Source organism: Mobula birostris, chromosome 25, assembly GCF_030028105.1.
Source record: "Mobula birostris isolate sMobBir1 chromosome 25, sMobBir1.hap1, whole genome shotgun sequence".
In the NCBI taxonomy this organism is placed as follows: Eukaryota; Metazoa; Chordata; class Chondrichthyes; order Myliobatiformes; family Myliobatidae; genus Mobula; species Mobula birostris.
In genome coordinates, this window is record NC_092394.1 from 12,532,536 (window position 1) to 12,547,570 (window position 15,035).

The following is a 15,035-nucleotide window of genomic DNA, read 5'->3' on the forward strand; positions in this document are numbered from 1 at the left end:
AGAATTTTCAACACAAAATCTGAAGATTTAACTTGCAAAAATAATGATATATTTCACTTTAGCAACTTTGTGAAATAGTTCACATTTCATAATTATAGAGTTAAATTAAATATTCAAAATATTACAAATCCCCTACATAATCAAACATAACTATAACCCAACAAACTCAATAGTGAAGATGCATGTAACACTGGAATAGCCGACACAAAAGATCCTGCAGATGCTGGAAATTCAGAGTAATGCATACAAAATGCTGGAGGAACTTAGCAGGTCAGGCAGTATCTATGGAGAGGGATCAACAGTCGACACTTCGAGCCAAGACGCTTCATCAGAACTGGAAGGGAATGGGGAAGACGGCAAAATAAGAAGGCGGGGGATAGGAAGGAGTACAAGCTAAAAGGTGATCTTGAAGCCAGATGGGTGGGTGAAGGGCAATGAAGTGAGAAGATGGGAGGTGATAGGTGGAAGAGGTAAATACCCTTCCTTTCCAGTTCTGATGAAGAGTCTTAGCCTGAAGCGTCAACAGTTTATTCCTCTCCATAGATGTTGCCTAATTGTTTCACACAGGTAAACAATTCTTTAAATCATCTCCTTCCATCCATCAGATGTCTATTAGGAAAGGGACAAAATGCTGAGAGAAACTTACCTTTTCAAGACTGCTGATGACTGCCAACTGAGCTGCCTTTTTCAGTGATTTGAATTTAAAGACTGTCTCTGTAGTAAATAAAAGGATTTCATTACTTTCTCTTCGAGCCTGATTTTAGCACATGCTAGAGGAAATTAAATATTTAAGAAAATACTGTGAATAGAGCCAAGCACAGGAAGCTTATGCGTTAATTCTTCTGCATGAGCAGAATAATTGTATGCTTTACAATTGAGCTCCAAGTTATTAAACTGAAAATTTCAGCTGTTTTGAATTTCTCCACTAACATTCTACATATCATTGATGTCCTTCTTAGCAACGTTTCATTCCCAGAGTGTTAAGTTAGGTCATTAACTTCTAGTTCTCAGTCCAATACTTTCACTGGCTTCAACAAAATTCAAAGGAGGTAGGCAATTGATCCATCTCCATCTCTTCATCTCACAAACAGGAACACAAAACATCTCACATTTTAATTGAGCTAAATTTATCATTCAGGAAATTTGGATGATCATCCAACCTTAGGCACAATCCAGAGCCCTATCACCATGCCATGGTAATTAAAATGTACCATTTTGTCAGAAAGAATTTAAGTACAAATCTAGCCAAAACAAGTGACATATCCTACAGGGAGAATGGCAGACTCTCAGATCAAACTAGGCTAACAGTTCATGTGAGTGCCAAATTAGTTCTGACATTTCCCTCTAAGTCACAAAAGCTCAATTGTTATCGGTAAAATAATCCAGCCTCCCATCTTTATGAGCATCCTATTCACATCGCCTAAAGCAATTGTTCGGTGCATGTGATAGAAAGGATTTCTAATAATCATTTTGTAAATTTGTATTGATATACTGTATAACATGTCCATTATTCACTTAAACTGATCTAATCTTAATCATCCTCTAGACCAGGGGTTCTTAACCTTTTTTATGCCATAGGCCCCTTTGGCAGTCCAGTGAAGCCTATTGACCCCCTTGTCAGTCCAGAGAAGTCTATGGATCCCTTTGTCAGTCTGGTAAAGTCTATAGACCCCTTTGGCAGTCCAGTGAAGCCTACGGACCTCTGTCAGTCCGGTGAAGCCTATGGACCCCTCTGGCAGTCTGATGAAGCCTATAGACCCTTTGGCAGTCTGGTGAAGCCTATGGACCCCTCTGGCAGTCTGATGAAGCCTATAGACCCCTTTGGCAGTCCAGTAAAGTCTATAGACCCCTTTGGCAGTCTGGTGCAGTCTATGGACCCTTTTGGCAGTCTGGTGAAACCTACAGACCCCTTTGGCAGTCTGGTGAAGTCTATAGACCCCTTTGGCAGTCCAGTGAAGTCTATAGACCCCTTTGGCAATCCGGTGAAGCCTATGGGCCCCTTTGGCAGTCCAATGAAGCCTATGGACCACTCTGGAAGTCTGATGAAGCCTATGGACTCATTTGGCAGTCTGGTGAAACCAATGGACCCCTTTGGTAGACCAGTGAAGCCTATGGACCCCTTCTGCAGTCCAGTGAAACCTATGGACTCATTTGGTAGTCTGGTGAAGCCTATGAACCCCTTTGGCAGTCCAGTGAAGCCGAAGATGAAGTCTGGTTTGGCAGTCCCCTTTGGTAGTCTGGTGAAGTCTATAGACTCTTTTGGCAATCTGGAGAAGCCAATGGATCCCTTCTCAGAATAATGTATTTAAATACATAAAATAAGATACATAGGATTACAAAAGCAACCAATTATATTGAAATATAGTTAACAAAATATTAAAAAGCTAATTTGTGATATAGTGCGGAGAGTTTAAAAAGGCAGGTTGCTACCAACGGCTCTCCTTTGGATCGAGACTACAGAGCGTCGTGGGAGCTGAATTGTGAAGGAAGGCAGTTTTTTTAAAAACTTCTTCGAGTGCAAGAAGGGCGAGACTGCGCAGGCGCGTGACGTCAGCAGGACCGCGCGGAGAGTTTAAAAAGGCGACCACCCTATACAGCGGGCTGCTGTCGGAGCGGGCAGCGGAGTGAGCGGTGGCAGAGTGTAGGGCTTTGGCTTCAACGGGCTTCAGCGATAAACGGGAAGAGGCGAGAGCGAAGCGCCAACTCTTTTTTCTCTCCCCCCCCCCCCACCCCTTTCGCGAATCAGCCCGGACAGACAGGAACAGCAGGGCTCTCACAGCTAACGGTTTAAAAAGTTTGTCTGTTTGGCGAGGTAAGTGGGTGAGTAGACTTATTTTTCCTGTTTCATCCGTGTAGAATTAGATAGCATGCCTGCAGGGTTAGTGCTTTGTTCAGGGTGTCAGATGTGGGAATCCTGGGAGACTTCCAGCCTCCCTGATGGCCACATCTGCGCCAGGTGCACCGAGATGCAGCTCCTCAGAGACCGTGTTAGGGATCTGGAGCTGCAGCTTGATGACCTAGTGCTTATCAGGGAAAGTGAAGAGGTGATAGACAGGAGCTACAGGGAAGTAGTCATCCCTAGGCTACAGGAGTCAGTAGTCATCCCTAGACTACAGGAGTCAGAACACTGGGTTACTGTCAAGAGAGGGAAGGGAAATGCCCGGATGGTGGAGAGCACCCCTGTAGCTGTCCCCCTCAGCAACAAATATCTTGTTCTGGATGCTGTTGAGGGGGATGACCTGACAGGGGACGCCCACGGTGACCGAGTCTCTGGCACTGAGCCTGGCGCTGTTGTGCAGGAGAGAAGGAGGGAGAAGAGAAATGCGGTAGTCGTGGGGGATTCCATAGTCAGGGGAACAGACAGGAGATTCTGTGAGCCTGATAGAGATACCTGCATGGTGTGTTGCCTCCCAGGTGCCAGGGTACGGGATGTCTCGGATCAGGTCCTGAATTTTCTAAAGGGGGAGGGTGAGCAGCAGTTGTCTTGGTACATGTTGGTACCAATGACATAGATAGGACAAAGGAGGAGGTCCTGAAGAGAGATTTCCAGGAGTTAGGAAGGAAGCTGAGAAGCAGGACCTCCACGGTAGTAATCTTGGAATTGCTACCTGTGCCACGTGTTAGCAAGGGCAAGAGTAGTCGGATCAGGCAGATGAATGCCTGGCTGAGAGACTGGTGTAGGGGGCAGGGCTTCAGATTCTTGGATAATTGGGATCTCTTCTGGGGAAAGTATGACCTGTTCAAAAAGGACAGGTTACACCTGAACCCGAAGGGGACCAATATCCTGGCGGGAAAGTTTAATAGGGCTGTTAGGGAGGGTTTAAACTAATTTGGCAGGGGGATGGGAACTGGAATGATAGAGCGGAGGAAGGGGAAAACAGAAATAAATCTAAGATAGTGAGCAGTAAAGATGTCAGGACAGACAGACAGGTGATGGGGTAAATGTGTAGCCATTGGGATGAGTTGCAGTGCAATAAAGTTGCAGTGAAATCAAAGCAAAAAGTATCAAATACTGGTCTTAAGGTGTTGTACTTAAATGCACGCAGCATAAGAAATAAGGTGGATGATCTTGTTGTACAGCTACAGATTGGCAGGTATGATATTGTGGCCATCACTGAGACCTGGCTAAAGGATGCATGTCTCTGGGAGCTGAACGTCCAAGGATACACGGTGTATCAGAAGGATACAAAGGTAGGCAGAGGGGGAGGCGTGGCTTTATTGGTAAGAAATGATATTAAATCATTAGAAAGAGGTGATATAGGATCGGAAGGTGCAGAATCTTTATGGGTTGAGCTAAGGAATAGCAGGGGTAAAAGGACCCTGATGGCAGTTATTTATAGACCTCCAAACAGCTGCAGGAATGTGGACTACAAATTACAACTGGAAATAGAAAAGGCTTGTCAGAAGGGCAGTGTTATGATAATTGTGGGGGATTTTAACATGCGAGTAGATTGGAAAAATCAGGTCGGCACTGGATCTCAAGAGAGAGAATTTGTAGAATGTCTGCGAGATGGTTTTTTAGAACAGCTTGTTGTTGAGCCCACTAGGGGATCGGCTGTACTAGATTGGGTATTGTGTAATGAATCGGAGGTGACTGGAGAGATTGAGGTGAAGGAACCCTTAGGAGGCAGTGATCATAACATGATTGAGTTCACTGTGAAATTAGAAAAAGAGAAGCCAAAATCTGATGTGTCGGTGTTTCAGTGGAGTAAAGGAAATTACAGTGGCATGAGAGAGGAACTGGCCAAAGTTGACTGGAAAGAGACACTGGCGGGAAAGACGGCAGAGCAGCAGTGGCTGGAGTTTATGCAAGAAATGAGGAATGTGCAAGACAGGTATATTCCAAAAAAGAAGAAATTTTCGAGTGGAAAAAGGATGCAACCGTGGTTGACAAGAGAAGTCAAAGCCAAAGTTAAAGCTAAGGAGAGGGCATACAAGGAAGCAAAAATTAGTGGGAAGACAGAGGATTGGGAAGTTTTTAAAACCTTACAAAAGGAAACCAAGAAGGTCATTAAGGGAGAAAAGATTAACTATGAAAGGAAACTAGCAAATAATATCAAAGAGGATACTAAAAGCTTTTTCAAGTATATAAAGAGTAAAAGACAGGTGAGAGTAGATATAGGACTGATAGAAAATGATACTGGAGAAATTGTAATGGGAGATGAGGAGATGGCAGAGGAACTGAACAAGTAGTTTGCATCAGTCTTCACTGAGGAAGACAGCAGGATACCGGACACTCAAGGGTGGCAGGGAAGAGAAGTGTGCGCAGTCACAATTACGACAGAGAAAGTACTCAGGAAGCTGAATAGGCTAAAGGTCGATACATCTCCTGGACCAGATGGAATGCACACTCGTGTTCTGAAGGAAGTAGCTGTGGAGATTGCGGAGGCACTAGCGATGATCTTTCAAAAGTCGATAGATTCTGGCATGGTTCCGGAAGACTGGAAGATTGCAAATGTCACTCCGCTATTTAAGAAGGGGGCAAGGAAGCAAAAAGGAAATTATAGACCTGTTAGCTTGACGTCGGTGGTTGGGAAGTTGTTGGAGTCGATTGTCAAGGATGAGGTTACAGAGTACCTGGAGGCATATGACAAGATAGGCAGAACTCAGCATGGATTCCTTAAAGGAAAATCCTGCCTGACAAACCTATTACAATTTTTTGAGGAAATTACCAGTAGGCTAGACAAGGGAGATGCAGTGGATGTTGTATATTTGGATCTTCAGAAGGCCTTTGATAAGGTGCCACACATGAGGCTGCTTAACAAGATAAGAGCTCATGGAATTACAGGAAAGTTACATACGTGGATAGAGCGTTGGCTGATTGGCAGGAAACAGAGAGTGGGAATAAAGGGATCCTATTCTGGTTGGCTGCCGATTACCAGTCGTGTTCCACAGGGATCAGTGTTGGGGCCGCTTGTTTTTACATTGTACATCAATGACTTGGATTATGGAATAGATGGCTTTGTGGCTAAGTTTGCTGACGATACGAAGATAGGTGGAGGGGCCGGTAGTGCTGAGGCAACGGAGAGTCTGCAGAGAGACTTGGATAGATTGGAAGAATGGGCAGAGAAGTGGCAAATGAAGTACAATGTTGGAAAGTCTATGGTTATGCACTTTGGCAGAAAAAATAAACGGGCAGACTATTATTTAAATGGGGAAAGAATTCAAAGTTCGGAGATGCAACGGGACTTGGGAGTCCTCGTACAGGATTCCCTTAAAGTTAACCTCCAGATTGAGTCAGTAGTGAAGAAGGCGAATGCAATGTTGGCATTCATTTCTAGAGGAATAGAGTATAGGAGCAGGGATGTGATGTTGAGGCTCTATAAGGCGCTGGTGAGACCTCACTTGGAGTACTGTGGGCAGTTTTGGTCTCCCTATTTAAGAAAGGATGTGCTGACGTTGGAGAGGGTACAGAGAAGATTCACTAGGATGATTCCGGGAATGAGAGGGTTAACATATGAGGAACGTTTGTCCGCTCTTGGACTGTATTCCTTGGAGTTTAGAAGAATGAGGGGAGACCTCATAGAAACATTTCGAATGTTAAAAGGCATGGACAGAGTGGATGTGGCAAGGTTGTTTCCCATGATGGGGGAGTCTAGTACGAGAGGGCATGACTTCAGGATTGAAGGGCGCCCTTTCAGAACAGAAATGCAAAAGAATTTTTTTAGTCAGAGGGTGGTGAATCTATGGAATTTGTTGCCACGGGCAGCAGTGGAGGCCAAGTCATTGGGTGTATTTAAGGCAGAGATTGATAGGTATCTGAGTAGCCAGGGCATCAAAGGTTATGGTGAGAAGGCGGGGCAGTGGGACTAAACAGGATAAAATGGATCAGCTCATGATAAAATGGCGGAGCAGACTCAATGGGCCAAATGGCCTACTTCTGCTCCTTTGTCTTATGGTCTTATGGTCTTTATTAACACATTAAATATCAAGTTTGTAGGCAAGCTAAAAATTTATTTTTTAAAGACATCAGTGTGAAGGCTGTTGTTGCTTAGCTTGAATAAGAATATTTAAACTGTGGGTGGTCTTTGACAAAGTGACACACGTGTCATGTTGGACATCCAGTCGCAGTGCTGCCCAGTAGTTAGCCAGCTACGTTGCATGAGCGTCAGTAGATTGGAAGACTGCGATCATGTTCAATCTAGCGGTGGGTCTAATAGCTACCATAATTTCAAAGTACTGATGAGGGTGTCATAAATGACTTTTTGAGATATTTATAACAACTGTAGTGTGATATGAAAATATCTGTGATTTCTGTCGGTGACAAGGTCACAGGTACTGTTAATACTACTGTAGTTTGTTGCCTACATTGATAATTGAAGAAAATGCTAAATTTCAGTTGGAGGATACTGAAAATAAAGCTATAATTTTTTTCCTATCCAAGTTCATGGACCCCAGGTTAAGAAACCCTGCTCTAGACATTCAGATTTCTGTTATGTTATAATCATGCTCCAATAGTGCAAACTCAGCTGCTTTGCAGGTGGTCCATATTGATCACAAACAGATCAAATTCCTACTCAAACTACCAATAACCTTCATATTCCCCAAATTCTCTCTACTTGGGAAATTCTTTGTTAAGATATGAAAATGCCACAGAGACCAAATTATTGGTGGAATAGCCAAGGCAACCCAAGAGAAATTGCATAAAGGCAGGAGAACCCCAATGGATATTTCAAATTTAAATGATCACTGTGATCTTATTATAATACTAATGGAATATTATTCATGTCTAAAATAATAACCATGTGATAGCCCATAAATATATATACCATCTACAGATAGTACCCATAAGTGCCCACCTTCAATCTGATATTACATATACCTGCCTTTTATACAATGTTGACTCAACAACTTCATAACTCACTTACATCTTCATACAAAATAAAAATGTTGTCTTTTTGGAGATTAAAACAAACAAACTTAATCTACTGTCTACCAAACCATTTAAAGGCTCAGGCAGAATTTGGAAGGGTAGTTTAAAAAGCCCTCCCCACCACTGAGCACATCTACACAGAATGCTGTCTAAGGAAAGCAGCTTCCATCATCAAGGAACTTCACCACCCCCAGGTCACACACTCTTCTCGCTGCTGCTATCAGGAAGAAGGTACAGAAGCCTCAGGGCTCACGCCACCGGGTTCACACACAGTTATTACCCCTCAGTTATCAGGCTCTTGAATCAAAGGTTGGCTCTTCACCCAACTTCACTTGCCCCATCACTGAACTGTTCCCACAACTTATGGACTCACTTTCAAGGAGTCTTCATCTCATGCTTTCAATATTTATTGCTTGTTTATTTATTATTATTATTATTGTTTCCTTTTTTACTTTTGTATTTGCAGTTTGTTGTCTTTTGTACAATGGTTGTTTGTAGGCCCTTTTGGGTGTGGGCTTTCATTGATTCTATTATGGTTCTTGGATTTACTGAGTAAACAACTCTCAGGTAGTATATGGTGACATATACGTACTTTGATAATAAATTTACTTTGAACTTTGAACATGTACTTAGGTACAGTGACAATAGTAAACCAATCTTGTCTTGCATACTGTTCACAGAGATCAATCCATTACACGGTGCATTGAGGTAAAACTATAACAGAATGGACAATAAACAACATGGAACAGCACAACACAGTACAGATGTTTCAGCCCATGACGTTGTGCCAACCTATATAAACTGTAGTCCATGATCAACCTAACTCTTCCCCACACACGGCCCATAACCCTCCATTTTTCTTACATACATGTGCTTATCTAAGAGTCTTTTAAAAGCCCCTATTGTATCAGGCTCTACCGGCACCCTGGGCCGTGCATTCCAGGCAGCCACTATCCTGTCTCTGACACCTCCCCTAAACATTCCTCCATGCACCTTAAACAGGCGTCCTCTGGGATTAGCCACTACTGCCCTGCGTAAAAAGGTGCCGACTGTCCACTCTATCTGCGCCTCTTACAGTATAATCTGATATACCTCTGTCACGTTTCTTTACCTCTCATCCTGCATTGCTCCAAAGAGAAAAGCTTTGCCTTGCAGCTCTTGAATTCAATACCCCTTACTAATGTAAGTAATCACATCATACACTTTCTTAAACACTCCATCAACTTGCATGGCAAACTCCGAGGGACCTATGGATCTGGACCTTGACATCCCTGTGCTCCCCAACACTGCTAAGAAGCCTGCCATTAACCTTATACTCCACCTTCAAATTTGATCCTCCAAAGTAAATCACTTCATAATTTTCTGGGTTGAACTCCAACTGCTACTTCGCCTAATAAAGTGTAAGAGTTACAGATAAAGTGCAGAATAAGTAGATAATAAGGTGTAGGGTCATAACAAGGTAGATTGAGGTCAAGATCCACCTTTTCATACTAGGGAAACATTCAAGGGTCTTATAACAATTAAACAGAAGCTGCCCTTGAGCCTGTATATGTTGCACAAGGAAAATTTTATTTATTGTGATACAGCGCAGAACAGGCCCTTCCAGCCCTTCGAGCCGCACCACCCAGCAATTCCCCGATTTAATCATTGCCTAATCAGGGGGCAATTTATAATGACCAATTAACTTACCAACTGGTCTGCCTTTGGAGTGTGGGAAGAAACTGGAGCATCTGGAGGAAACCCACGTGGTCAAGAGGAGAACGTAAAAACTCCTTACAGGCAGTGGCAGGAATTGAACTCAGGTTGCGTTGCCTGCATTGTAAAGCATTGTGCTAACAACTACGCTACTATGCCACCCAAAAAAGACCCAACTACAAAGTTGCCCCAATATAACCTCCAAATTTCTACTGTACTCATTATTCATATATAATATGAAAATGATGGCCAATTCACTTAATTGTAATATTGCTTTAAACCTCCCAAGATTCAGGCCATAAGTTATGCAAGGCTTCCACTCATGTTGTTAGGCATGGTGGCGTGGTATACGTTCTTACATCACATTGACACCAGTTTCGACATCGAATGACACAATCACTCATTTCCCTAATCAGCATGTTGCCAACTTTACTCAAGAGTCTGAATGAGGTTGGTCCCCCATTCCTTGGCTGGTATACCTTGCTTCTTATAACCCTGTCAACCAACTACTTGTCTCAGTCCCATCAGGGAGGAGGCTATATAGCATCCACATCAGAACCACCAGACTCAAAAACAGTTACTCTTCCCAAGCAGTAAGGTTGATCAACACCTCCAACCACTAACCCCACCAATACTTTATTTCCTGTCAGTCATCTTATGTACAGCCTCCCATCACTTTATGGACATACAATTAATCTATGTATATAAGCTATCTTCTGAATTTATTTATGTTGTGGTTTTTAAAATTATTATTATGTTCTTTAACTTTTATGGGGGGGTTTTGTGGTGCATTGGATCGGAATAACAATTATTAGTACTGAAATGTGAAAAGAAAAAGTTCTAATTTACCTTGCAGCAATCGTTTGAGTCTTGCACAATCCACATTTATGTGCTGTATCAATTCAATATCATTGACATCAGTACTATCTTCTGAGCACACTGCCAGCTCTTGTAACCTACAAATGAACATTAATATAAAACATTCAGTAAGAAAACAGGTGTGAATAATTAAACTAATCAGCAACAAACCTATTTTGCTAAAACATACCAGCTAATCACTGAGCATACTACTAACCAATTATCACAGATGATTATTAGTAGTTCAGTAACATCAGCATTATTGAAATTATATTCTTGAAACTCTTAAAACGTCACTAAAAGTCTCTCACAGTCCATCACAGGCAAAATGCTCTCCACTATTGAGCAAATCTACAAGGCGTGCTGCAACAAAAAAAACAGCGACCATCATGAAGAATCCCCCATCATCCAGGAGGTACAGAAGTCTGAAGTCCAACACCACCAGGTTCAGGAACAGTTACTACTCCTCAACCATCAGGCTCCTGAACCAGTGTAGATAACTTCACTCACCTCAACACTGAACAGAGCCTATAGACTCACTTTCAAAGACTATTCAACTCACGTTCTCGGTATTATTTTCTGTATTTATTTGTTTTGTTTTGTTTATTTATTATTTGTTTTATTTTTGTGTTTGGATAGTTTGTCTTCTTTTGCATACTGGTTGTCAGTCTTTGTGTGCAGCTTTCACTGATTCTACGGTTTTGTTCTACTGTGAATGCCGCAAAAAAAACGCAAGGTAGTATATAGGACATATATGTACTTGAATAACAAAATTACTTTGAACCTTGAAATACTACCCAGTTCACGAAAATATTGAGTATTCACAACACCTCACACATAATTCACTTTCAAATCTGCAGGAGAAGCTAATTAACTTAATGGAGCTGATTAAGAGATCCCAGGGACTATTCTGTTTTTTTTTATATAAATTACTGTATTAACCACACTTCTTGTCGGATACGATCACTACAATCAAAAGCCTGCAACTTCCCTTTTGGAGTTGAGCTCTTGAGCCACCTGTACAACATGGCATTTTTGCAATGGGAACTGAAGTCACGATGGTGCAGGACAGTTGTGGCCTGGGGTGTACAGGCCGAATCGAGGCAGCAGGGCCCAGGCCAAGAGCAGAGGATGAGCCAATGTTCGGCCACCGCTGGAATGGACATGACTTGGAAGTGATTCAATGAGGCAGAACTGAGGTGAGGTGAGGAAAGCGGAGGCAAGGCAAAGCCAAGGAGGCAGGACCCGGGCAAAGGCCTGAGGTTTGATCGATTCAAGTGCCAGTCCGAATTGGAAAGTTCGGGAATGAATCAAATCGAGACAGTGGGGCCTGGGTCCAAGAGCGTATTGGAGCAGCAGGGCCAGCTCTGAGGGTGAGGAATGACCCAAGGTTTGGACGATGTAAGTGCTGGGCTAGATTGAAAAGAATGAAAAGGTCAGGGTGTAGGGGCTGGAAGCGAGGTACGGGCCAGCTTAGCTCCCTGTTCATCTCTGCGCTGAACTGTGGTTGTGGCCTGCAGCTAATAGGCTCCTGAATCATCTGCAGTGATGACTGGCTTCATAGTTGCGGACTCACTTTCATGAACATCAGTTCTGAATTTTATTTGCTTAAGTTTATTGTTTGCATGATTTTTTGTCTGTGCACTTGGTATTTGACTGTCTTCTTTTTTTTAAAGGGTTCTATTGGGTTTTTTTTTTTGTGGCTGCCTGTAAGAAGATGAATCTCAAGGTTGCATTTAGTATATATTATTTGATAATAAATGTATTTTGAATTTTGAACAAGTGATTCTGCAGATGTTGGAAATCTACAGCATGCACAAAATGCACAAAAACTCAGCAGGTCAGGCAGCATCTATGGAGGGGAATAAACAGTCGATGTTTTTGGCTGAGACTTTTATGAATTATTTACTTATTTAGATATGCAGCACAGTTTCCTGCCAACAAGCTCACGCCGCCCAATTACACCCATGTAACCAATAAAAGTAGTAACCCATACATCTTTGGACTATGAGAGGAAACCAGAGCAGCTGGAGGTAACCCATGCAGTCATAAGGAGAACACACAAACTCCTTACAGACATTGGCAGGAAATTGAGCATGGAAAGAAAGGGAGACAGAAGCCAGAATGATCCCTCTCCATAGATGCTGCATGATTTCCAAAGTCCCTTCAGTATCTTGTGTGCGTTATTCCTTTTTTTTCCCTCTTGTTTAAAATTTCAATCAGGTTTTGTATGAGACTGTGTAAGATTTTGTAACTAAACTTCATGCCTCTCAGTGGCAGAGGATGTTGACTCATTTCGCCGACTGCAAACAAGATTGACTCAGAACTGTTTCAGATTTTAAGCTGCATATATCACCTTGATCCAAATGAAAAAACCATCTGTTATGGTTCCAGCAAAGTTTCACAATTCAACACAGATCAGTGAGACTTGATCTGTTATGATACAACAGCAACAGGAAATGGCTTTCTGCACCAGTAAATGGACAAACTGAATTAAATAAGGATTCTGCTTAAAATTAAAATATTCCATCACATGCCAAACCAACACTCCAAGATCACTGCATCCTCAAGTTCAGGTCTCTTGTAAATCCCCCCATCTTTTATAAATTCGTTGTGGACTGCCCAACCTATTCTCTGCACGTTCCTGCTTTTATCTTTTTGCAAACTCAGGGTCATGCAAAACTCTACATCCACATTATAAATCCCACCTATTTCTGTTCATCAATGCCATAGGCTTGCTGGCTCCACATTATGCCTCTATTTTAAAATCATTCCTCTTGTTTACCAACCACTTCATGGTGTTATTCTTCTTTTAGTATTGTCAGCTCCAGCACATCCAAGGTGTGAATACTGCTCTGATCTTGGATTCTTCATTCAGATGTGCTGACCACACTATTGGTGATTATTTTCTTCAAGGGACTCTTTCTCAGAGCTTCCCTTTAGTTCACTTGGCTCCTTCAACGTGCTTCATAAAAACCACTTCGTTTATTCCTGATTTTGCTATAGTTAGGTTTAAAATCAAATTTTCATAAGATCATAGAACACTGCAGCACAGAAAAAGAACCTTCCGCCCATCTTGTCCACGCCAAACCGTTATTCTGCCTAGTCCCATTGACCTGCACTTGGATCATATTCCTCCATACCCCTCCCATCCAAGTACTTCTCCAAACTTCTTTAATGTTGCAATCAAACCTGCATCCACCACTGCCGCTGACAGCTCTTTCAACATTTGCATCACCCTCTGAGTGATTAAGTTCTTCCTCAGGCTCCCCTTGAATATTTCACCTTTCATCCTTAACCTATGACCTCTAGTTCTCAAAGACGCAGAAATCTGCAGATGCTAGAAGTCCAAGCAACACACACAAAATGCTGGATGAACTCAGCAGGCCAGGCAGCATCTATGATAAAGACTAAGCAGTTGACATTTCGGGCTGAGACCCTTCAATCAGGTCCCGATGAAGGGTCTCAGTCTGAAACGCCGAGTATTTACTCTTTTCCATAGATACTTTCTGGCCTACTGAGTCTCTCCAACATTTCATGTGTATTACCTCTAGTTCTCATCTCACCCAACCTCAGTTAAAAAGCCTGCTTGCATTCACCCTATCTATACCCTTCAAAATTTTGTATACCTCTATCAATCTGCCCCTCCCTGTTCTCCTATGCACCAGAGAATAAAGTCCTAACCTGTTTAGCCTTTCCTTTTAACTCAAGACCTCAAGTTCTAGCAACATTCTTGTAAATTTTTTTGATAGTATTCCTATATAATAGCATGAAAAGGTGTGTTGCATTAGGAAGTGTGATACAAATACAAACAATTTTAAGAATTGGTACATTGGTTTATTATTGTCATGTGTACCAAGGAATGTTTTGCACAACATTCGTATAGATCAACCCATTACAACAGTGCATTGAGACAGTATCAGCTAAAACAATAACAAAATGAGAGATAAAGTATTACAGATACAATGAAATGGTGGTACAGGAAGACAAAAAGTGCAAGGCCATGCCGAGCTAAATTGAGAAGTCAGGAGTCCATTTCATCGTACTAGGGAACCATTCAATAGTCTTATAACAGTAGGATAGAAGCTGTCCTTGAGCACAGTAATATGTGCATTCAGGCATTTGTGTCCTCTAGCCAATGGGAGTGGGAGAAGAGAGAATGTTCAAGGTGGATCGTTCGCTCGTTCTGTGCCGTATAACATGGGCGATCATGGTCTTTCCATGACCATGACTGTTCTTGGCAAATTTTGCTACAGAAGTGATTGCCATTGCCTCCTTGTGGACAGGGTCTTTCCAAGACGAGTGACCCCAGCCAGTATCAATACTCTTCGGAGAATAACTGCCTTGTGTCAGTTGTCACATAACCAGGACTTGTGATATGCACCAGATGCTCATACACCAACTACCACCTGCTGCCATGGCTTCACGCAACTCCAATGAGGGGGTTTGGGGGGGCGGGGAGGCTAGGCAGGTGTACACCTTGGCCAAGGATGACCTGCAGACTAGCAGAGGGAAGGAGCACCTTACACCTCCTTTAGTCAAGGCATATCCCCACCTTGCCACCAAAAAGTGGATGTGGTCTTTGATTATGCTGGCTGCTTTATTGAAG

At 42.5% G+C, this 15,035-nt stretch overlaps 1 protein-coding gene across 7 annotated transcripts in view; it reads right to left on the reverse strand.

The window, feature by feature from the left end:
- nf1a (neurofibromin 1a) overlaps positions 1–15,035 on the reverse strand; it is a 374,121-nt gene that overhangs the window by 267,516 nt on the left and 91,570 nt on the right. For all 7 annotated transcript variants that reach the window (XM_072243431.1, XM_072243433.1, XM_072243435.1 and 4 more), the window contains exons 5-6: positions 10,418–10,524; positions 647–714 (exon numbers count right to left, since the gene is read on the reverse strand). In XM_072243431.1, the coding sequence (XP_072099532.1) occupies positions 647–714; positions 10,418–10,524 (175 nt within the window). The remainder of the gene's footprint in view (positions 1–646; positions 715–10,417; positions 10,525–15,035) is intronic.